General features: G+C 29.1%; 1 protein-coding gene and 1 long non-coding RNA gene across 7 annotated transcripts in view; one reads left to right on the top strand and one right to left on the bottom strand.

Annotated features, from left to right (window-relative positions):
- LOC136795095 (uncharacterized) overlaps window positions 1-26,493 on the bottom strand; it is a 219,299-nt gene that overhangs the window by 176,693 nt on the left and 16,113 nt on the right. The window lies entirely within an intron of this gene.
- The window catches only part of LOC106679083 (major facilitator superfamily domain-containing protein 12), a 214,742-nt gene that overhangs the window by 146,093 nt on the left and 42,156 nt on the right, over window positions 1-26,493 (top strand). The window contains exon 1 of one of the 5 annotated variants that reach the window (XM_067044603.1): window positions 6,789-6,825. The exons of 3 other annotated variants lie outside the window; for them this stretch is intronic. Coding sequence is in view for 1 of the 2 variants with exons in the window: in XM_014418035.2 (XP_014273521.1) it covers window positions 23,125-23,152 (28 nt within the window). In the remaining variant the exon portion in view is untranslated. Of the gene's footprint in view, window positions 1-6,788; window positions 6,826-23,046; window positions 23,153-26,493 lie in introns of those variants that run through there. One more of the 5 variants, XM_014418035.2, reaches the window with a different exon arrangement.

Below are 26,493 nucleotides of genomic sequence, written 5' to 3' on the forward strand. Positions count from 1 at the left end.
AAATATTAACTAACGATGTATAGTATTTTATTACATTTTTTTTTTCTTTCTAGACTATCTATTTTATATATATGAATGTAAACATAGAGTTATAAGACTCATTGCCTTTGATTGTGTCTGTATTATTTTTCCCCCGTAAACAAAACCCCCCAAAAAAAACCGTTTTCTTTAGTTGATAGCTAAATAGAGTTGGGCTACACTATTTTAAAAACGCTGAAATGTGTATAATATTGACGACATTATTGAACTGAATACCAGTTGTCACAACAGCTCTTCTTCCTCTCAGAAACCATGAGATTAGTCTGGTTTTGTTTTTGTTTGGCAATCGAAAATTTGACAGAGACGTAAATAAATAAACTGACACAAGGTATTAGTTAATTGATCTTTTTTGTGTTCTGTTATTGCGGGAAGTTTCCGTAAGCACTTGACTACTTTACTTAGAGTTTTGAGTGTTTACATCTTATGGCGATGCTTATTATAGAACGCTAATTGCTATGATGTTATGCTTAATCATATTCTTTAATTTTCGCTGGGTCGTTATTAAGATCCCATTCATAAACTTGCTGTTTCAGAGTTTATATTGAGATATCATCTTGGGGTTCTTCGCCTCATATTGACTCTTATCAAAATGACTGAAGAAATTTTGTTTGTAAATATATTTGCAAGGTTTTAAGAACTTGAATGTTCTGAGTATTTACATGTTATGGTAATGCTTATCATAGTTACTTATTGCTATGGTGTTATGCTAAATCATATTTTTTAATGCACGCTGGATTGCTATTAAGGTGCCATTCATAAACTTGCTGTTTCAGAGTTTGTATTAAGATATAATCTACGTCTACATACTCATAAAGACTCTGCTATCATGGCTGGCCCAAATTCGTTTTAAATTTAGATATTTAAATTATGAAGATAATTGTTTTATTTCATTATTAATACAATTTTGATCCAAGTATACTCTCAACTTTTATTTTCAGAAATCCTCCAACGTTTCGGCCCTCAGGCCATTTTCAAGGAGACAACCTATAAAAAAAATTTTGTTTTTATATTAATTACATTGTTTCCTTAACGACTTACCGATATTTTTTACTATACTTTAAATATTGATGTCATGTTCTTAAAGATCTTTTCTGCAGGCTAATTGCCCATGTCATTTCTTTAAAATAAATTAAATATCAATATAGTATTGTCGGGGTTGTCTGGTCTGAGGCGATTTCTCCAGCCTGATGTCTCTTAACAGAAGGCCCACGACAAGACGTATTCAATTATGGTTAAGAAAGGAAGGCCGTGCCAGGGGATGAGCCCTGGACACTGACTAGGTAGAGGAGGTCTAGGTGAGAGAAAATGAGGCAGAGTAACAGTTCTAGTTGCGGAGATGAAGCCGACGGACCAGAACTGTCATGATAGGAGCCAGCTTACTGGTTACCGAGATGAAGCGGCGGGCCAGTGAAACTGATAGGAAATAGGTTACAATCTTAGTTGCGGAGATGAAGCCGGCGGACTAAGATTGCTGGAGTAAGGAAAGGAGATAGGACATAGTCTATGAGCATAACAAAAAAAAACAATTCTTAAGAGAACGGAACGGCAATATACTCCTCTATCTCAGGTAGAGTGTAAGCATCGAGTGATCTGGATCTGGAGAAGGCTCGACAGTTAAAGGCCTCATGTGATCGGTAATCACTGAGAGTTCACTCTTTTAGCTCTACCTGAGGTAGTTCCGTAGAATCTTATTGCTCGATCTCTTTTTATTTTATAATTAAATTCTTACATATTCGTATTAACATATATACATTTTTATACAACAGATCGTATTTTTATAATAATCAACTTATATACAATTCTACAATTCCTTAGATGCTTGTAGTGCTGGCCCCTAGTGGGATTCCGCGGAACTACGTGCTGGCTCGCTGTTACAGTATCATGACAGTTTCAATTAATGTTTTTAAATTGATTTGATGAAGAGAGGGGAGTATATGAATGTAAAAAAAAAATACGTATATAATAAAAATATAATAATTATGTATTTAAGAAATGATAAGTTATAAGCAAATAAATTTAAATTGAATGTTAATTACATTGTATTAAATGTAAAAAGAATTATTTTAATGATAAGGTGATAGCAAAGTCCTAACCTGTTGGAGGTAGGTTCTGTTATAAGTGATGTTTGTAAGTGGAAAAAGAGAAGATTATTTGTATGAAAAAGTTTTAAATTTAAGATATAGAAAGTTATGTAAGTAAATAATCAATTGAAAAACATTATTTGAAACTTTTATGATATTATTTTAATATTTAATTTATTTTAAAGATATGACATGGGCAATTAGCCTGCATAAAACATTTTAAAGAACATGACATCAATATTTAAGGTATAGCCAAAAATATCGGTATGTTCTTAAGGAAACAATGTAATTAATACAAAAACAAAAATTTTTATAGGTTGTCTCCTTGAAAATGGTCTGAGGGCCGAAACGTTGGAGAGTTTCTGAAAATAAAAGTTGAGAGTATATTCGGATCAAAATTGTGTGTTTTAATAATGAAATAAACCATTCTCAAACAATCATTATAATAAATCATTAGTCTAATAATTGTTTTAATTAAATATTTTTCTAAAATACTTGTTTTTTGAAAACTCGACATCCTGTTCTTCTTGATTTTAAATTGAACTGTATTGCCAAATAACATAGAGCGTCTATCATTTGGACAATATATAAAACAATATTAGGGTAAATGATGATGTTATATCAAGGTCAAGGAAATTAAAAGTCGGTTCGATTAGCCATCCTACTTGGCACCTGCCAAGTTTATATACATTGTCTAAACATGTCAAATCGTCTACATGCCCTTGTTTGGTTGCCCGCTATGTAGACCTAAATCCAGAAATTTAAAAGAAATTAAACGATGCCCAGTTGAAAGGCCTGCAAATTACTTTAAAACGTCTCAAACTTACTTATTAATGATATGTGTTTGTTTTTACATAAAAATATTACGTACAAAAATGGGTGAATTCATCATGAAAAACCTGGAAGTACAGAAAATAAATCATGTAATATTTTAGTTTTTTTTTAAAGTTATGTTTACATTTAAAATAGAAAAAAAAACTGTTTTATTATTTATCCTCTAACTCTCCAACGTTTTTAGCCGTTGGGAAAAACTATTAGTTATTGCAATAGGCTTTATTTTATGTATCTCGAATGAAATCCGACAATTAATTAAGTTTGAAATAGAAAATTAATAGAGAATGAAAGACATTATTGTTGGAACTTAAATTTTATTATAAGTTGAAAGATATCATTAGGAACCTTTAAACAAACAGAAAAATAAAGGATTTCAGAATTACATTAAAATAAATTTTAAAAAACTTCCATGTTAATTTTAGTTTTAGGCTTCTTGATATTTTTTTTTTTTTATTTATTGTTATTTACAACTGTATAAAAATTTATACAACAAGTAAATTTGCTGCTTGTGATAAAATGACATAATACAAACATGTGGAGAATCTACCCATTGATAGAAGTCCAATAACATTTCTAAAGGAGAACTTCTCGAAGCCATCTTCTTTTCAGACGCCTAGGAGGATTATTAGGTAATGAAGGAGAAGCCAGGTAAGAAGCAAGTGGATTTGAGAAGTTTATCATGGAAGGATTGGTATCTGGTTCTTGCCACATTGGCAATATATGAACATTGAGGTCCTGATGGATGACTTGACGTGACACATCAAGGAGCATTAAGGATTTTGGATTGTAAAGATTAGATACGGGAGGAATTCTATGGTTTAGTGGAGCCCCAAAGCTCTACTCTGTATGTCCAGATAGATGTTATTGACACATTGACATTGCACCATTCATGCAGATCAGTCTTTTGTAGTAGATTGAAAGTTTAGACCGCTTGCCTAGTAAATGTTGTAATACTCGGAATCGACGAGCAATATCCTGTCTTTTCAGTCTTGCATAACGATTCCATGTTAGTCATTTGTCCAGATGTAGTCTTAAGTAACGAATCTGTTCGACAGGAATAAGTGAAGTATTATTAAAAGATCCTTTGGGGCAGGAGGTCATGGGCTTATGATGAAGGATTTGGTGGGATTTATTAAAATTTATTTTAATTCTCCAGTGTTAGCACTATTCTTCAAGCGTGGTGATGTGGGATTTGAGAGTTTGGAATACAATAGAAGTGTCATTACTCACTGACAATGGTCCTGTGTCATTGGCATACGTGTTGAGATGAGTCGGGATGTCTGCAGCATAAACTGTATATAGTATAGGACCAAGTTGCTACCCCGAGGTTTACCTGCTGACTGAGGAAATAGTGATGAATAAGCGCTGAGGTTATTTACTTTAAATAACCTGTTGGAGAGATAAGAACGAAATGGAGGAATTTACGGATCTTATATAGCAGCCCTGGATGCCTAACTCGATCAAAATCCTGTTCAACATAAAGAAAGAAAACCGAGCAGTACATTCCGTGCTCCATTGCAAACGAGACAAAGTTGGATAGTGGAGTGGGGTGGTTGGAATCCAAACTGGTGATCTGGTATCATATGATAGGAGTCTAGGAAGGAGCACAGGCGTTTCAAGATGAGTTTCTCAAGGATTTTCTCCATGATAGGTAACTGAGAGATAGGACGGTAGGAGGATAAGTATTCTGGCGACTTTCGGAATCATTGCTTGATTAATGTATGAGGACTATCTGTTGTAATTTTTATCCAGTTACAAAAAAACTCTTTTGGATAAAAAAAACGTAACTAGTGTAAAGCACATACGTAGAAGAAAATTATTTATAAAAACTGTGAAATATGTAAAAAAAAAATAAAAAAAAAAAAAATAAAAAAAAAAAATGAGAAATATTTTCTCTAATAAAATTATTTCAGGTGTCGTACAACTTGAATATTTACTTTTTAATGACATTTAACGTACCCGTTGTATAGTAAGTAATCAAAAACTGGAGTGAAATAACTGGAGTTTTTACTCCTCTAGGTCTCTTGGACTATTACATGATATGCACATATATAGCTTATAATATATATCATTTATATCTGTCATTCACAATCATCTCATTTTATAGTGTGCAATAACGTAATTATATAGATAATTTATTTTTCAAAAGCTGAATATTATTTTATGAATTGACTGGAAAATTTCCGATTACATCTGTTAAATTTTACAAGAAATAATGTATATTTTCGTTGAATGAATTTTTTTTTATTTTATTCTTCAAAGAAGTGTTTTTTTTTCTGTCTTTAACATCTAATATGACATAACATGATTATTGTCAGCCATTCATATTTCTGAATAATTTTTTTTTTTTGTTTAAACTAATACTCTGCCTCGTAATCCATTTAGCTTCTCAATTAAATTCACATTGTTGAGTGGACTCCGGATTGAATTTAAACCTGACTTATTCCTAAAAACCTTTAGGTAACGTTAATCAAACTGATGTCATTATCATAAAAAGAGTAAGATTATCCAGTATCTTATATCTTTTATGGTCACGAGACAACTGAAATCTTATCACAAAATAATGATTAAAAAAAAAATCTTCCGGTTTAAATCAGATTGGTGATTTAATATTTTTTTGGATTATACTTAGCATTTTCTTGGAATATTTCATTTCAAATCATAGATAATGTAATTTTGAATTTTCGAAGTATTTGCAATATTAAAAAATATAATTAGTGAACACATATGTTTTTGCTTTTTAAGAGACATTTTAACATTTCCAGTCGGAACCTTTGTCATATTTATATATTAGATTAATTATTTACATTTTAAAATCTAAATTAGGTATCATTATTAGTAAATTTTAATTTTAGAGAAGAAAAAACTTCAATTAGGATAGTAAAGCGTTAAAAAAAATTCGAAATTTTTCAGTCATATCAGAAAATCGTCGAGATTAGTGGTGATTTTACTGACTTTGTAACGAATTGTGCGTTGGAAACGGCCGTTATAAATTAAAATCTTTTTAATAAACGTTGTATAGTATCGAATTTAGTGTTATTAGCGGGTACCTTATATTTTAAATCTGAATACACATTGGAGTTAATACACAATGAGTAAATTCTCTGCATGTTTGAATCATGTGATTTTATCACTAGCAGCAAATTTACTTGTTTTATATATTTCTACATAGTTGTAAATAACAATAAATAAATCATTAAAAAAAAAATACTACACAACCCTCAGTGCGCTTCATTCATTCGCATTTTCTCCCTTACTCATTCATCTGTACAAATTCTTACCTTCTTCCAGTTTAGGTACAAATTTAAAAATTGGCAAACCTCGATGTAAATTACAAAAAACTGCTTACGTTAACCAAAACAACGTTGGTGTGAGTCTTAAACACTTATTTTTATCAACTAATTGCAGTTTCCTATAAAAATCAACTAAGACCAAGTTTGGCATTATAAATTCACGTTTTATATATTAATTATTGACTAATTAATTAAATTATTAATTTTATCAGGCCAGGTTTTAGGGATGAAATTCTTTTAGAAATAATTATTTTTACGAAAAATTAATCTGAGCAGACCCCTTTCCAACACTCTGAAAATGGCATCATTGTTAACTATTGCTAGTTATTTTTTAAATATTAGAAATTATTTTATTATTAATTTTCTTCTTGTTCTTCGATAAAAATCGTTCGGAAACGCATTAATTGTGAAATCACGTTGTTTAATTCTCAACTTGAATTATCTTACAATTGATATTAGTTATTTTGATATGTTGATATTTTTTTTTTTTTTTATCATTTATTTCTTTTAATTATTTATTTAATGTTATGTTTCAGGTAAGAAGTCGTATAGCAGCCATTGGTTTATATTTTCTCAAAGTATGTATATTCATGATTTTTTATGTTTAGATATTTACAATCGGCAAACAGCTTTAAACTTAGAAAGTAAAATTTTATTTTAACTCAATAAAAAAAGGCCGGACCCAACTTTAAAATAGGAAAGATTTATTTTAGAAGGTCTATTTTAACTAAATGGCAATAGCTATTAACAAATGGATTTTGCGTGATCTTTTTCTATATTTTTTTATTTAATACCAGATACCAGGGGGGGGGGTGTAGTCTCATGCAAAAAACACCCCTAACTATATACAGTGTTATAAATATGTAAATACGCCTGTATTTTTAAAATTACCAAATTTTATTTGGCATATTTAACGATAATGCATAAAATTTCATATTTGTATGATATGAATATAGTGAAAAAAAAGAAAAATTAAAATGTAACATTGTAGATTTAATTCTAATTTTTATTATTATTTCCAGATTTAGATTCCAATTTTCAATGATCCATTAAAAAATCAACGAAACATCCCTATATTATATAATTGAATTCTTTGGATATTTTATTTTGGATTTTAATTTGTTGCTTATTTTCTTTAGAAGTGGTAATATTTATTCTCGATTTTCTTTTCTGGGAAGTTGTTTGTTGAATAATTGCTATGCTATAAATTTTAATTAATGTGTTTTAATGACAATCTTTCAAAAATAAATAGATGAACTTAATAAAATAAGGAATATTAGTACATGAATGTGGGTAAACCCAAAAATCTTTTTTTCTTATTTGTTTTATATTAAATTCTCTGGTGCATTTACAGACAATAGTAATATGTATCATAAAGCACATAATAATTAAGGATGTATAAATAATAATAACAAAATAAGAAACAGAAAAAAAAAAGAAAGTAAAATGACTTCCATGCCTTTATTCATATTTACATTCACTCTGGAAAAGTCTATATTCCTGAAAATGCATTTTAAATTCAATTTTGAATGGAAATGATTCAATTGTTCTCTGTGCTGCTAACCGCAACCCATGGATACATAAAATATTCATATGCATAGATGCATATATGCATATAAATTTGTTCTCATCACGAATTTTGATGATGTTAAATATCATTTTATAATTATACAAATATTTTACATGGGGCTGAGGGCCTTACTTAGTTAATGTAAGAGGTACTTTTTTTTTTTTAACAATTGTTTATGGGGGGTATAGTCTCATACAAAATACACCCCTAACAGTATACAACGTTATAAATATAAAAAAATTTAAGATAAAATAAATAGTTTAAAATAAAAATTCTTAAAAGATTGAAGTAAAGTTAATAACAAAAACAATGAAATTTTTGGATTTAAAAAAATAAATAATTGACTTCTAATGGGGGGAAAAAAGAATGTTAACTTAAGAAAAAAGATGAAAAGAAAAAAAAATTTAAATAAAATAAAATTTTAGAGTGACAATGAAAACAGAATTTATAGCAGGAAGTCCTGCAGCAGCCTGGGCTTCAGTCTTCGGGTCGTGGTTGGGTTTTCCAAGTTGTTGGTCACTGCTCCTTTAACTGTCGGTAACTGGGAACTTTATGAATCTTTTTTTGATGTAATCCTTTATTGTCTCTATTTGTAATTCCCGATGCAATTTGCTGTACGAGATCTACAATTTTATTCTTCGTATCTCCAGTGACCATACCTTAGATAGAGTCAGATTTTTACGTTATGATAAATTTTTTCCTCATTTTTAAAATTATTTTCTATATTTAATGTACATTGACAGTCTTCAGGATTGGTAGGCCTATCAAATTGATAAAGATATAGATAATAATGATAAAGATGTATAAAGAAGGTATTCGTCTTTTGTATTATTGTATCTCTGATAGTTACATAACATTGAGTCTGATTTTTAGGTCTAGGATAAATTTTCGTAGTTTTAAGCTTTTTTTTTTTTTATTACTCGGAAAACAGTTCACAAACTCCAGAATTTATTTATTATCTTAATACTGCAAGATAATAAAGATAACTGCAATCAGTTGCAAGCATACCTTCTACGCCACAACCCCTGATGAAGACCTGAAACTTAGGTCGAAACGTCGGCATAACATAAATAAATATGGTTTTGTTTATTTATGTTGTTCTTTGCTGACCGCACCCCCCGACAAACTTCTCCAATAATTTATTTATTATCCTTCGATTGGCCGCTTCCTCAACACAATTTAATTTTTAATTAAATAAATTAGAGTGCTACCAATGAGTAGTTTCTCTACTTGCCTGTATCAATTTTTTGTTATGTACAGTTGTAAATTTCAATAAAGGTACAATAAAAAAAAAAATTAAATAAATTAAAAATTTCGAAACTGCTGTGCTCTATATGGTTCGATAATGCTGAAAATCCATAGAGTATTGCTATCAAAATTCACCTTTCTGCTGGACAGATGTCGAAAAGTACTTGCGAGTTTTGTAATTTATTGGGATATTATATATACAATTCTGTATTACATAATACACAGACCATCCCTGCCTCCTATAGTACAAGAGCCGGGAAGAAAAAAAGGCAGTTATTTCACCCCAATTTTTGATTACTTTAATGGAAACTATGTATAATTACTAGTCAAAACTGATGAGTCTGCCAAGTTTAGGTAGGTGGAATAAAAAATGGCAGCTGTTCAAAAAACATTCATTTTTCATTCGGAGCTCTATATCTTAAAAACTACCGACAACACTAGAATATGTAAATGAACATTATTTAAAGGATAGTAAATTTTCTGAAAGATGAGCCCTAATAGAGCTATTTACGTCCAGTAGTTCTCGAGATATAGCTTTTTAAAAAGCAACATTTCTTAAAAATCTACTGAAAGATTATTAGTTAGTTAATTTATTTTGAGAAATCTATATCTCAGGAAGTATGTGACGTATGGATATCTATTAGCACTCAAATTAAAGCTAGTTTAACGTACTATAAAGTACTTTATGACTCTTACCTTCGTAGGAATAGTGGTTTTCATATTTTCTAAAATAAATTGATTTATAGTTGTTTTGACAATAAGTTTGAGTTTTGAAAAACTTTATTTCAGAAACCATAGGACTTACAGATGTCTGTCAGCACTCAAATTAAAGCTAGTTAAATTTACTATAAAATTGTTCATAACATTTATCTTTGTAGGAGTAGTAGTTTTTATGATATTTATATCATAAACATAAAATGATACAAAATAAATTCACAAACTGTTAATTTCTAGTTGTTCATATAAAATTTTTGATTTTTTAAAAATTATATCTCTAGATCCATAAGACGCACATATGTCTACCAACACTCAAAATAAAGGAAATTTAACTTACTGTAAAGTAGTTTATGACACTTATCTTCCTAGGGATAGTAGTTTTTATGATATTCACATATGAATATAAATTTAGCAAATTAAAATTTCTCTGAACAACTAAAAATCAATTTATCTTAGCAAATATCATGAAAACTACTACTCCTACGACGATACACGTATTAAACTACTTCATAGCCCATTAAACTAGCTTTAATTTGAGTGCTAATGGACATCTTTACGTCAAATGTTTTTTAGATATAGATTTTTCAAAATAAATTCCCTAACTACTGATCTTCCAGTACAACATTTTTGTGAAATATTGCTTTTTAAAAAGCTATATCTCGATAACTATTGAATATAAATAGCTCTATTAGGGCTTACAGTTAAGCAAATTACTCTACTTTAAATGATGTTCTCTTACATTTTCTGTTGTTGTTGATAATTTTAATGATATAGAGGTCCGAATGAAAAATTAATTATTTTTAACGTTTTGAAACAGCCGTCAGTTTTTATTCCCCCTTCGTATACTTGGCAGACTCATCAATTTTGACTAGTAATTATACGTTTTCATTAAACTAATCAAAAATTGGGGTGAAATAAGTGACTTTTTTCTCAACTTGGGCTCTTGTACTACTAGTCCCTCTAGCGCCTGCCTGATTTTTTTCAAAAATGAAATACTAGGAAGTAAAAAGAAATAAATACATTTTAAAAACTTAAACCACATCCATATATTTGCCACTTCCCGTTAGTCCAAAATACTGACATATTCTCGGCGAACAATCTAAGTAACAAATATTGGTAATCACATGCTTGTGAGTTCCTGAGCGACAAACATGGTAAACGTCGGTTTATTTCGCCTATTACCTTCGATGTACATATAATGGAAAAAATAAAGGTAGGCGAAACGAAATTAATCGTAAATATCTGTACAATATGTTACTTGATACTAAATGGTACTAGATAACCTATGAATTTAACTTTCGTTCTTGAATTTCTCTCAGATACTTGTTTATTTCGTATAGTGACGTAATAAATTTATATTCCTTCTATGTTAAATAAAAAAATAAAACTCTAAAGATAGTCGACAAGGTTTAAAACAATGTTTTTTTATACCCAATTAATATAATTTAAAATATGCAATCTTAAATTAGAGTTAATTATTGATTCCAAAAGATTTTTTTAATTAATTAAAACACGGTGGGCAAGTATGTTTATCTGTTGCCAGTTCTAAAACAACTGAACACAAACGAGTGTAGTACAAGTGCTTGTCCAAACGCACCTTTATTTGTGCCCTAAACAAACATCCGACGGTACGCCCAAAGACTCAGACCGACTTGTACCAGGCAATCCAAATAGCCCATCCATAAGCTTGTGCATGCTAGAATTTGCTGTAGTTTTGCAACTTGTATCTTACAAGTGTAACCTCTCAGATGCACTAATATACTAATAATAATTATTTATTTATTTAATACCAGATAAGGCCTACCAGGACTGGTCAATGTAAGAGGTACATTTTTTTTAACAGTTGATAATGGGGCATCTCATACAAAAGACTTACACTTATCGTAGGTATCATAAAAAAGACAGCTCTAACTATGTACAATGTTATAAATTAAAAAATATATACAAAATAAATAGATTAAAATAATAATTCTTAATAAAAGATAAAAGTAAAGTTAATAACAAAAACAATGACATTTTTGGATTTAACAAAATAAATAACTGACTAATAGAAAAAAAAAATTAAGTGAATTCAAAAAAAAAAAAAAAAAGAAGTTAAGATAAAATAAAATTTTAAAGTCACAATTATAGAACTTATAACGCGATGTCCTGCAGCAGCCTGGGCTTCAGTCTTCGGGTTTTGGTTGGGTTTCCCAAGTTGTAGGTCACTGCTCCTTTAACTGTCGGCAACTGGGATTGGAACTTCATAAACCTTTTTTTGATGTAGTCCTCTATTGTGTCTATTTGCAATTCCCGATGCAATTGTCTGTTTCTTGCAAACCAAGGAGCATCCACTACTAATAATAAGAAGTAGTAACATTCATTAAAATTAAATGTTCTTTTCTTTTTTTCTTTTTTTTATCATTTATTTATTGTTATTTACAACTGTATAACATATATACAATAAGTAAATTTGCTGTAGATGAGATAGTGACATAATACAAACGTGTGGAGAATCTACCCATTGATAGAACTCCAATAGCATTTCTAGAGTTGAAGATCCCGACGCCATCTTCTTTTCAGACGCCTAGGAGGATTATTAGGTAATGAAGGAGAAGCTAGATTAGAAACAAATGGATTGGGGTGGTTGGGAAGTTTTCCATGGAAGGAATGGTATCTGGTTTTGGCCAAATCGGTAACATATGAGACATTGAGGTCATGATGGATGACATGATTTGTGACAAAGTAAGGAGCAAATATTCTTTTTAAACTTGTTTCTGTTATGTAGGTAGGTATCTGCGAGGATGAAAGGGGGATTGTCCCCCCATGGATCATTAGCAACGCCACTGCTTCAATGACAAGTTTCTTCTGTTTGTTGCTATTCGGTATTTTAGGGCATTATGGCCTATAAATGAAGCATTCCCCTCTCTCTCTCGCTCTCCCTCTAATTGTGAATAATAAAGGTTTTATTTATGTTTGGCTAGACTGCATGAAGAAATCGTTTCTAAAACTATGCATTGATCTGTAGCGACCACTCCTCTACTGCAAATAGGTATCCCGTTTGGAATTCAGTAACAACTGCCAAGGCGGGATGCCTTCTCCTATCTTGGACTCCTACCAGAGTTCTCCGGCGTTGTTAAGTTTCTTGTCTCGCATTTATCCTTGTGCTATACGAGTATATCTGGTAGTAATGTTATTCTTATGTCTGCGATTAAATTAAATCGTTTTGGGTTTATGAACGTAAAGAAAAAACCACTTTACCTTGGTAAGTGGTATGCTAGATATTTCAATATTTTTCGAATAGTATTTTAAACAACAATATTTTTTGTCAAACAACAAGAAATCAACATTTCATGAATTTATATTGGCGAATATCATGGAGATTGCAAATCTTACGGAGATGATGATATCAACTACTTTATATGTATATTTTTTTGTGAAAGACAAAGACTTGTACAAATTCAATACACAAGATACAATTATAAAAGAAAATCTGGGGTTTGTAAACCAAAGATAAAACAAGTACTTCATTACAAAACAATAAACAAAAAATAAAACAAACTGGATAATACAAAACTATTAACATAATATTCATTACTCTATTATATTAAACTTAAAATAATGAGAATTATTTTAAATAAACGAAAGCGTAATCTAAGTACAGATATTAATTAGCTTCGAAAACTATTTACATACTACAATCTATATGCCACTTACAAAATCGAACTTATTACATATTGTTACAATATAAATATAGAGTCTGTTCAATTTAGTTTTACTATCAATGGTCAATATATTTTCGATGTTTTGTAGGTCGCAAGGTACGGATATGGGTGTCTTTAAGATATTTTGTCTATTTTCTTTAAAGGTTGGACAATGTAGGAGGATGTGGTACAAACCATTATTGAAATAACTTTTGCAGAATGGACGGAGTTCGTTTGCCTTGAAAGTGATGGTTTTGCTTCCGAGGTGTGGTTTGATGTGCTCCGGGTTTCTTACTCTTAGTTTGCTGATGAATTTTATTTATTTTTTTAATTTACCCTATATGTTAGATATGGGGGTGACGGTAGCAGCGTAGTAACGCGCCTGTCTGCCAACCCAAAGGTTGCGAGTTCGAGTCCCCGGGCTCACTCACAGCCTCTCCCCGGGCATTTGTGAGGCCCGTTATCCAATGGGTGGCACTCAAAAAAATAGGCCTAGAAATGACGGAACCACCCTATGAAAACCACGTCAAGAAACGCGCAATGTATTTCCTTAGCACATCGCGCGAGGCCTTAGACCTCTACGGACTGTCGCCCCAATAATAATAACTATATGTTAGATATGCTTCAGGTTTGAGTATGTTGAAACTGCAGAGTAATCGGTATATGGGGTTAATGTTTGATTTCAATGTTCTATTGATGTCATTTGAGAAATAGCTACTTTATATTGTAAGTACATAGCTTCAAATTAAGTCCTAATGGATATTAGGAAGTTGCATATCTCAGTAACTAGTGTAATAGTTTCTGAGATATGCTACTTCCTAATATTTTCTAAAGATATATGATTTTCAATGTATGTTACATACATAATGTCAAAATCGTCGTTCTGTTTCTTGACTTGCGTTTACCCTTGTATAATATATTTTGTAGTTTTATTCTTATATTATAGGATCAAATCGGATCACATAATATGTTTAAACGTAAAAAAAAAAAATTCACTTCGGAAATTCGTCTGCGAAACATTGCTGAATTGATATCAAAAGCCTTTCCAACATCGATATATTTTATTTATTTGTTTACGTCCTGTTTAATAATTTAATGGGCGTTATAAGGTTGAAGGGTTTAGTAACGTACGGATTCTGAAAATATTAATAAACACTGAAACGTCGGGTAAACGTCAGAGGGCTAGAACGAGCGTGTGAGTGCATCAAGGTTAATATGGTAGATTTGAATAATTTATTTTTGGATAATTTATTTAGAATTTTTGGCGGCATTATGTGGATGTGTGATACTACCAACGATTGGTAGTATCTACATCGAACCATCAGGTTCGCTAAATCTTTTGTTATTAATAATTTAAAAATGTCTTACATGAAAAATTAAGCCCGTTTAAAGTTTACAAAAGTCTTTTAATGCATTGTACAGTTCTTCGAATTTTCCAAAAGTAAATAATTTTCTAAAAGCATTGTCTTTTATAAGACCTGGTGAAATCGATCAAAAATATATTTGTGTCTAAAATTAATTAAGATGGTTTAAAATTTTTTTTGTTTACAATAATTAAAGGAATACTATGAGTTTTTTTGGCAGTATAGTAGTTGTTAATTTTTTTGTGATAAAATCTTTAAAAATTTAGACGGAAATACGGACAATTTTTACATTTGAAAAATGTCTTTAATATATATTTTTTTTAAAATTGCATAAAATCGTAAAAGTATCACAGTTAAAACAGTTTTTTAACTATGAATATTTTTCCGAATTACATAATATGTTTTTCTTCTGTTCTATTTTCTTATAAGGATAATCATCTAATGTAAAACGTGACTTGTTGGATGCTTAAAATAACGTAAATAAGAATTAAACCGAAAAAGTGAAAAGGTAAAAACCTTTAGTCTCAAATTCTATGCACAATTCCTGCCTTCGTCTACAAATTATCATTTTAGCGCGTATTGCTACAATTAAGAAATTAGGGATAACGAATTCGTTTTTATTATACGCTTTATGGGTAGGGATGGAATTTTTATCTGATACAAAATTGAAGCTTAGTAATATTTAATATGAATAATTTAAAAAACTGAAAATACACAAATGCAATATACTTTTTTTATTTGTTAAAAGGTTTTACAAAATAAATAAATACATTTAATTACATTGTTTTTATTTCTTCATCTATGAACATCCGTATTTAAACGCTGTTCTTTGCAATAGACTTTATTTTAGGTATACCAAATGAAATCCTGTCACTTATTGATGATTATTATTTACGAAATATAAATTACAGCTGAGAAGGGAAAATCATTGTTAGAACTTAAATTGATTGTAAGTTGAAAGAAATCATAATGAAACATTAAACAAACAAAAAATTACTGGAGTTCAGGATTATATTTAAATAATTAACTTTTATACAATTATACATTTATTTTAGGCTTTTAGGAAAATATATATGAACTATCTATGTTGTAATTTTTATCCACGAATTGATTTTTTATTTGTTATTTATAAAAAATTTCTTTTGGAAAACAAAAAATAAAATCCAAAGTGCAAAGGAAAATATGGACTAATATTCTTATGGTTATTAATATTCATAAGAAAAATATTTACAAAAATGTAGGTATTATTTTAAAATATGTAGAATAAGATCGGTTTTGAAATTATTAAAAAACATCACGAATGTTTCTAGGAAGCTTAAACATGTACATAGAAATAATAGAAATTATAATACTGTAAAATTAAGTTGTTTTTTTTTTTATGTCGCAACAGCATTTTTATGTTAATTAAAAATATTTACTTTTTTTATATATTAGGCCTTGATATTTTTCATCTTTGTAAAGATTAAACATTTACAATAACAAAACAAATATTACAAATTCAAGGAACAAGATTTGAAAATAAAAAGGAGAAAAACAACATTGCATAAATTACTTTAAATCTATCAAAGTATTAGCTAAAATATTATTCTTAATAGAGCTATTTACGTTCAATAGTCTCCCAGATATAGCTGTTTAAAAAGCAACACTTCATAAAAATGTACAAATAGATTTGCAGTTAGTGAATCTACTTTGTGACATCTATATTTCATGAAGCAATTGACATACAGATGTCTTAGCACTGGGAGATTATTGAACGTAAATAGCTCTATTAAGGATAATATTTTAGCTAATTAACTCTACTTTAAATAATATTCTCTTAGATTTTCTAGTGTTGTTTGTTTTAAAGATATAGAGCTCCGATTGAAAAATTAATATTTTTTTAACGTTCTAAAACAGCCGCCATTTTTTATTCCCTCTACACATACTTGGCAGACTCATCAAGAAAGGAGCATTGAAGGGGAATGTATTAAATTATGTAGAGTGCTCGTAGATGTTACACAACTATTATCATTGTGTTTATTGTTCACAGCATTTTGTCTCACCGATTCAATTAATTACTAAATTTAACTAGGAATTTTCCATTGAGGAACTGAGATAGAAGTTTTTTCCTACAATCCATCATGAAAACTACTACTCCTACGAAGATAAACATAATAAACTACTTTATAGTATATTAAACTAGCTTTGATTTGAGTTCTAATAGACATCTGTACGTAACATAATTCCTGAGATTTTCACAAAATAGATTCACTAACTACTAATTTAGTACATTTTTATGTTGCTTTTTAAGAAGCTATATCTCGGGGACTATTGAACGTAAATAGCTCTATTAAGGATAATATTTTAGCACATTTATTCTATTTTGAATAATTTTCTCAGAAGAGATCAGTTGCTGCTACACTTACACTTAGTAAAGATAACACTAAAAGCTATGCTAGACGGTGCTACAAATAGTACAAGAGCCGGGAATAATAAAAGGCAGTTATCTCACCCCAATTTTTTATTAATTTAATGAAAACTAGGTATACTTACTAGTTGAGTCTGCCAACTATAGGTAGGGGGAATAAAAAATGGCGGCTGTTTCAAAACCTTAAAAAAACATTAATTTTTCATTCGGAGCTCTATATTTTAAAAACTACCAACAATACTAGAAAATTTTAGAGAACATTATTTAAAGAAGAGTAAATTTTCTGAAATATTAGCCCTAAAAGAGCTATTTACGTCCTATAGTTCTCGAGATATAGCTTTTTAAAAAGCAAAATTTATTAAAAATCTACTGAAAGATTAGTAGTTAGTTAATTTATTTTGAGAAATCTATATCTCAGTAACTATGTGACGTACAAATGTCTATATGGTTTCTGAAATGAAGTTTTTCATAAATCCGAACAACTATAAATAAATTTATTTTAGCAAATTTCATGTAAACTATTACTCCTACGAAGATAAACTACTTTATAGCTCATTAAACTAGCTTTAATTTGAGTGCTAATAAACATCTGTACGTCAAATGGTTTATGAGATATAAATTTTTCAAAATAAATTCACTAACTACTGATCTTTCAGCACGTCCCTTACAACATTTTTATGAAATGTTGCTTTTTAAAAAGCTATATCTCGAAAACTATTTAACATAAATAACTCTAGCAGAGCTCATATTTTAGCAAATTTACTCTTCTTTAAATGACGTTCTCTTAAGTTGTCTAGTGTTGTTGGTAGTTTTAATGATATTGAGCTCCGAATGAAAGGTTAATTTTCTTTTAACGTTTTAATACAGCCGCCATTTTTTATTCCCCCGAAACACATACCTGGCAGACTCGTCAATTTTCACCAGTAATTATTTAAATTTAAATTAAAATAGTTTTAATTAAAGTAATTAAAAATTAGGGTGAAATAACTGATTTATTTTCTCCTCTTGGGCTGTTATACTTGTAGATCAAGGGTCAGTCCCATTGAAGGTTTGTGAATTACTTATTTTTTTGTCCTTGAATATATCTGTGTAGTTATTCATTTATATTTTTCCCCGAAGTTAGCTTATCTTTTGTTAGCTTTAGTACATCCTTTGAACGCTGCGTTCTCATGAGTACAAAGTGCTTCTGAACCTGAGTGGCCCTACTCCTTTCTTACCTGGAATATTTTATTATTTCTCTTTGAATTAATTAACTTTAAACGGGTATTTGAATCTGTGACTCTTGGAGATAATTAATATAGCTATTTTAAATTCATTTCTTTTATTCTAATTTCGAGATATGGCGTTTTATAATTAATTTTATCCACATCTCTTATACACCCACTTTTCCGAGTACTGTCGAGCTTGTCTTAATTAATTTCAGGAAAACGTATTTATACCTCTACTGGAAAGGATAACTCTGCTTATTGGCTTTGTATGTTACCTTCGGGCCACTGACTTTTTGCGAGAATTAATTAATCATCAAACTTTTATTAAAATAAAAATTCAGAGAAACCATGGGGGTTGAAAAACTTATTGTGAGAATTTTAGATTAATTAATTCTTTAATTATCGTCAGAAATAAAATTCCTTTTGAAATTGGAATAAAGCGTGGGGTTCTCCCTTTTATTCCTGAACTTAACTGCAGGATTTCACTCTGAAATGAGTTCCACTAAGCGTTATTAGATAATTAATAAAAGTAAATGATCAATTGATTATATTCCGGAATATTATTCCAAAGCTGTTTCAGGTTGTTTTCTTCTTTATTTTATAATAGTTTTATGTAGAGAGCATCACCCCCGCTACCCGGATATGAGAAGAATAAAATGTCGAAACGTCGTTAAAATTTTAGTTTTATATCATATGCTGAACCTGATGATCTTCAAAAAAACATATAATGTTTTATTTATTAAGACTGGTGTTAATTTATAACGACTCTAATAGCTTTAGGAAAGTCTGTAGGACCTCAGCGATGAAAGTAATCATAGTCTATGGTACTATCTTTAGAATACGTCCGATTCCAAAAACAAAATTTGTGATATGAGCCACTATTCGAGAAAATCTGTTATACCAAGTTGTATCAACATTGATTTTCATTCAAGTAGAACTGGAAATAAGGAACTCCCTAGGGTAAAAAAATATAAATCTGCAACATGAAATACGGAAAATTTTAAAATTAAAAACTTTTACGGTAACTATAATTTCTAGCAGCTTCTAAGTTAGCTTTACGATAAGAATTTTGATGAACTGAAGCAATTTTTATGTAATATCGCCCGTATCTCGATAATTCATAATGAAGCGACACATTACCTAAAGATTGATTGTTGTCTCAAAGGAAATTCATCGTTCATTTCGAAAATTGTAATAAAAGTTAAAAAATCTTCAGTTACAGTAGAGATATTTATAAGTGGAAAACTCTATAAAAATATATTTGTACAACAGATTGAGATAATGTATTAATTGTTCATTGGAATGTCATTTCGGACATTAAAAAATTCATAATGTTCTTTGATTGGTTTATCTAACTTATGTTATTAAAGGACAAAATTTAAATTTTCACATTTTCCTGTTGTGAGTATTTCAATTTATATGTATATAATTTTATGAAATTATAAAAATTATATAGACCCAAAAATATAGATTTTTTTTCCGTTAGTGATATACGCGGGATTGACTTAGAGGTTACCACTCTAACCGACCACTCGAACCGACGCCACTGCAGTTAAGTTGATGCCTTAACTCTCTCGCCTACAGTGGCCTTCACGAGTCTGGATCTAACAGGAATATTACAAGAATTTACAATGTATTCCAAAATGATCTTATTTTTGGGAATTTGAATTAAATTAAAACCTCTCCAACCAATACATTTAATGAAAAGAAGCTAATGGTACTTTTAGTCTTAGAAAAAGCATTTGACACAGTGTGACATCCAGGCTTCATTAATACCTTTACAACTAGTATATAAATACTATAACTAGTGCGTATTGGGACCATTTAGAGCCTATGCATAATTAATATTTATGACTCTACGAAAATAAATAAAAGTCCGTTTTAAACTTTTTGTATGACATACAGTTTTTTTATTAATTAATTACTCAAATAATAAGTGAATTACCACATTTTAAAGAGCCGGTATGTTTGTTCGTCATTTATCTAGATTATTTTCATGGTGTCTTGGTTCATGTTTCTTATGTTACCTTTGTCTATTTGTATCTGAAACTCTGTAATATTTTATAAAGAGAATTAAGTTTTAAGTTCTTCCGACTAAAAGGATAATTTTTTTTTTAATTTTTACATTAAAGTTATAATTCACTTAAAACTTTCGTTGGGCCCGGGGCGAGGCATGAAATTAACAATTTATTAATGAAACATTTCCACCATGCTGTCGGACTTCAAACTCCCAACGGTATAGTATATTTATTTTTAAACACACTCATTTTTTGTGCTTACTTTATTGTTTAAACTCAAACTATTAAATTTAGAATGAATTTTATATTTATTTGATGAATAATCTATAACAAATGTATTTCTTCTTCGAATGCACAATATGACATTTCAATTATTCAACATGCACTCACAGTTTGAACACTATGCCGAAATGATACTTGCACACTTCTAATATAATCTATATATATTTCTTTTTTTCTGTTTTCATATGTATTAAGCAACGAGATATTAAGTTTTTTCTTTATTATGTTTAGCATTGTTTAAGATTTAGGTCAAATTATAAAAATATATATTTTTTTATAAAAAAAAAAAAAAAAACCTTTTGATATGAGAACTATTAATGTGATAATGTGAGTGCAAATAAGACATATTTATAGTTAAGGACTTTTATTAATTTCAATAAATAAATAAAAAAAGTTTAAGGAGTCCCCTAACGATATGGTCTGCATGTACGGCAAATCGTTTCCGAAAATTGGCAGTATCAAATACATCGGCTCAAAAAAAACATCAATGAATGATTATCAGGCTAAGATAGACCTGCGTATAACAAGCGCGGACAGAGTCTTCTTCTCTCTGTCAAGAATACTGAAATCCCGAAAAATCTCTAAAAACCTGAAACTAACAGTGTACAATGCCATGATAAAGCCAGCTCTGATATACGGGTGCGAGACCTAGGATCTAACAGGTACCCTAGAAAGCAGAATAGAGAGGTTTGAACGATTACAGGAGCGATCTGGGACACTTATAGTGAACTGCTTGCAGAGACTGGTCAGTCAATATCTCATGATATGAAAGCAAGGAGGTTAAGATGGGCGAGACATCTGCTCGAAGGAATCCATCAGGATGCCTCTGTAGTCGGAAAAAGGCCTCATGGAAGGCCAAAAAGCAGTTGGATCTATAGAATTGACAAAGATAAGAAAGAGATTCATATTGCATAGTGGAAAGCAGTAGCCCAAGAACTGGCAGGCGTGAAGAAGGTTGGTTCGGGTGGCCAAATATTTACAAGACCAACAAAACATATATATATTATAATAGCAGTCTACCAAGAAAAAAAAATAACACCTCAAATTTTGAGGTTTAACATTCTAAGATACGTAGAATCTAAAAAAAAAAAATCATACCATATACTTTATAACTTGCTGTTTATTAATATAATAATATAATTAATTCAAACATTATAGCATTGTGAAATAATTTGTAGTGTTCCTCCGACTTTCAGATTTCTTTCCGACGTTTATTGCATATTTTACAACTCTTGCGATATGATAGCATAAGTCGATCTTCGATAAATTGAAAGTGAATATTCCTTAGTAGTTATATATTGGATTGCTGCAATGGTGTTTATATGTTTTTCTTCTGGTTAAATATAATTTCACCGACAATATTAGTGTCTTTAATTGATGTGTGTAAATATCGAGGTGTGAGTATTAATATTTTTTATTATTATTTATTTATAATCATTTTTTTTTTTAAGTTGAACCAATTTTTATGAACGTATATTCAGTGAAACTTCTAGTAACGTACAATTGTATTAGGGTCCCGACGAGAGGGGTACAAATTTAATGTACTTGAAGTTTATTTATTTCCACTAAGTTTATTCTCCATCCGCATTTTACACTCCTCACAGACAAAAGTCATAAAATGTGTATGCACAAACTCACGATTCTAGAACTAACTTTGTGAATCAATTTTTTTGGGATAAAATATACACCTTTATGTATGTGTTTGTATTTATTTAATTACAAATTAGTTTTTATCAATTTTGAAATTTTTATAAAAAAAAAAAAAAAAAAAAAAAAAAAATGTAAAATATAAAAAAAAAAAGCTTCTCAAGCTGTGTACTTTCGTTTGTTCAAAAAAAATCTTCATACCAGTATAAGAAAAAAAAATCAAGTCATTTTTCTAGAGGTATTTAAAAATATTATTTTTACGTAAATGAAATTTTTTTTTTTTTAAAAACGTATGAAAATTTTACTTTTTATTTTTTTCGTATTTACAAGCTATTACAGCATAAGTAAAGGTAATTCATAACTCTATTATTTATATTTACTCTTTTTTTTTTATATTTACCCCTTCTTTACAGACAACTCAGTATAACGGACAAAACCTCCTTGTTGAGTACAAACTTTTAAATAAAATTTTAATCTACAGATATCTGTACAGCACATATTAACGATGTGCTTGTCATAATAGTCACCCACTGATTGATCTATTTTTTATGTCATTTACCGTATTTGAATGTTTTGATAACATTCGCGCCCTACTCGAGACGTATTATCACTTCATGGTTCAAGATAAGAAGCTTTATATACCAATTACAAGTGATTGTCTTTTTAATCTTGACGAAGATCCCCTTAGTCTCTTGGTGTCCATCTCAGAAAGCAGATATACTCAGGCAGCAAAATGGATATAAAGAAAATGCCCGAAAACGGTATGCAACCATTTAATATTTTCTCTTTTACTTCGACTGACAGCAATGTAATTAGATAATGCTTGAACGTTAAATCTTTTTTTTAATTATCGAAAACTCTTCAATCGTTTATTTTGATTTAATCATTTTAAAATGGTGTGCTATAGTATTTTTGGCCGATATATTTTTATTTTTAAAAAGTATAGTTTAAAATAACTATAATAATAATTATAAGTATATACATATGAGCGTAATAAATTATTGATCAGGTACGCTCAGTAATAACTACATATATTTTTTTTAATACCTGTAACATGTTAACTAACGTATAATCGTGTATCGAAATCGGAATTTTTGTTTCTCAGATAAATTAAAAATTATTGTTCGGTTAAAAAAAAAATTAATATTCGTTAGGCAGCTACAAACTTTTAAATAGAATATTTTTCAAACCATGACACCCTCCAAAAGAAATGTATTATAATGATTTTCAAGATTTATATTAGTAGGTCGTGCAATATACACGCCGTAATATTTATAAAAGTTCAGCAAAATTTTCACGCTCATTTTGTCTTCTAAAATTAATGAATATAAACACTTAAACATCTTTCATTATGATTTGTGATTTAATAATGTTAATTTATTAGTAGAACTCCACTTACCAGTCTTAGTTGGGACTTGTACATCGCCAGTTAAGGAAGAAAGCCTGAGTTAAGGAGTTTATCCTAAGCGTATAAACGTAAAAAAAAAAAAAAAACGTAAAACTTCCAATATTAATTTAAGTGACCGGTTAAGCGGGGTTATACTGTATTGGCAATTTTATAAATAATATATTCCGCTAAGGAATATTTTTCTTATCGTTCCTTGTCGAAATTTTTAATCCGCTTTTACTATTATTATTTATCACTGTCTAATCAGAGCCTAAACAATTAATGGAGATTCTGCTTTTACCGTCCTCAGACTTAATAAAATAATTTATTTTTTTCTTTGATTATTAAATTATAAGAAAATTTTCTTTTTCTTTTAATGATTATTTGGTTGGAGATTAACATTGTGAAATTTTATTTACCTTATGGAACTGTTATTTTCTATAAGTATTACAAATATTGTTTCAAAATCTAATAAAATGATGGTTCATCGATTTTATTGCTACAATTGCAAAGTGATATTCAAAGAATTTTTAGAAAAATTTTGAGCTCAAAATATTGAAAACAAATGTTTAGCCTCTCTTGTTTACTACAGCCTAGGTAAGGACCTTAAACAACTGACTGTTCAAAACCTAATTTTTTAAAATTCTTTTTTACTTAAAATGAATTTAATTCATGTTATGCAGCAAACACAGATTTATTATACCATTTACAATTTAGACCGATAAAAACACGTTTCACGTTTGTTCCATATATTTCATGCACGTTTATATATTTAAACATTTTTGATCAATTGATTAAAGACATAGACATCTATTTGCGTTCCTTATTACGGATACAAAAATTGTTATAAAAACTATTTTTAATATATTTATGGAATAATTTAATTAATTATCAATTAAATTTATTTAGCGGATTAATGTTTAGTAAGTTTATTTAAAGTTAAGTTTTTTTGTTAATTTTTGTTGAATAAATATATTAAATAAACAAATTCGTCATATGTTTATATTGACTTGCTCAGTAGTCATATTAACAATTAAGTATGCATTGTAAATACTGGGAAACCTACTCAAGCTATTTTCTATTCCTGTAAGATATGATATTCAACACGTGAGATTTTTGCTATGTAGAATAGTAACATAATTGGACTATTATTAAGCTTTGATGAATCTAGCGGCATTGAGCTGAATTTTCTTATGTTTAATAAATACTAATAATAAATCTTCATCAATCAAATTTCTAATCTTCGCGTAAAAGTGGATATATCGGTTCTGATAACGAAGTTGATTTCAGAGACTGTGTATGAAATATATAAAATTTACACTATTGCATTAAAAATTGTTGAGTTCTTTAATGCGTTATTAATTTATTCTGTTTTCTTAACAATTATTAATATTGATAAATAACATCTATAAAATTAATAGTTTTTCTGGCTACTCTTAGGGGTTTGTTTAACTCCTGGCGGACACTATTCTTGGATATGAACAATGTCTTGGCATAAACTGAATTTAAAATAGATTTCTAGTCAATTGTGGGTGACAATTGTTTGATGAACCTGTTTTCGAGTTTTATTTTAGATATTTTTTTTAGATTTAAAAAAAAATAATGTCCATACTACTTAGAAACGTTAGCCATTCGGTGATTCAGTAATTATATTTATCCATTTATAATTATAAACTAACATAGTGTATACTTTGTATATTGACTTGGCAAAACGTTATTACAACACTAGGGCTAGTAATAAAAGAGTACGATAATAATATACATAAAAATAATATTTATACTCCAACATTAAGTTTCATTGTTTATATAGATAGTAAAATTTTCAAAATTTAATTATAAAAATTAATGATATGCCTTTACAAGAAAACTTGGAAATGAATAAACTTATAACGCTGTTTTTTTTTTTGTTTTGTTTTTTGAGTAGTTGTAAATTTGATAATTTTTGTTTATTTTGTGTTTAAGGTATTCTATAGACCATACTGTAGACTGGTGTTAATTTATAACGACTCTAATAGCTTTAGGAAAGTCTGTAGGACCTCAGCGATGAAAGTAACCATAGTCTATGGTACTATCTTTAGAATACGTCAGATTCCAAAAAAAAAAATTTGTGATATGAGCCACTATTCGAGAAAATCTGTTATACCAAGTTGTATCAACATTGATTTTCATTCAAGTAGAACTTCAAATAAGGAACTCCCATCCTCCTATAATAAAAAAATATAAATCTGCAACATGAAATACGGAAAATTTTAAAATTAAAAACTTTTACGGTAACTATAATTTCTAGCAGCTTTTAAGATAGCTATACGATAAGAATTTTGATGAACTGAAGCAATTTTTAAGTAATATTGACCGTATCTCGATAATTATGAATTATCATAATGAATAATCATAATGAAGCGACACATTACCTAAAGATTGATTGTTGTCTCATAGGAAATTCATCTTTCATTTCGAAAATTGTAATAAAAGTTAAAAAATCTTCAGTTACAGTAGAGATATTTATAAGTGGAAAACCCTATAAAAATATATTTGTACAACAGATTGAGATTTAACAGTTTTTAATTTTTGTTTAGCATTCCGTTGATTATTGACATCTCTTCTGTGTCGGTTATTTGCTACAGTTTGCTCATATATTTACCATATAATGCGACAGTATATTTTTGAATATATTATTATTTATAAAGAAAGCAACAATCCTTAAAAATATACTTG

This window comes from Halyomorpha halys, unplaced genomic scaffold, assembly GCF_000696795.3.
Source record: "Halyomorpha halys isolate HHAL.00 unplaced genomic scaffold, Hhal_1.1 Scaffold176.1, whole genome shotgun sequence".
NCBI classification, from domain to species: Eukaryota; Metazoa; Arthropoda; class Insecta; order Hemiptera; family Pentatomidae; genus Halyomorpha; species Halyomorpha halys.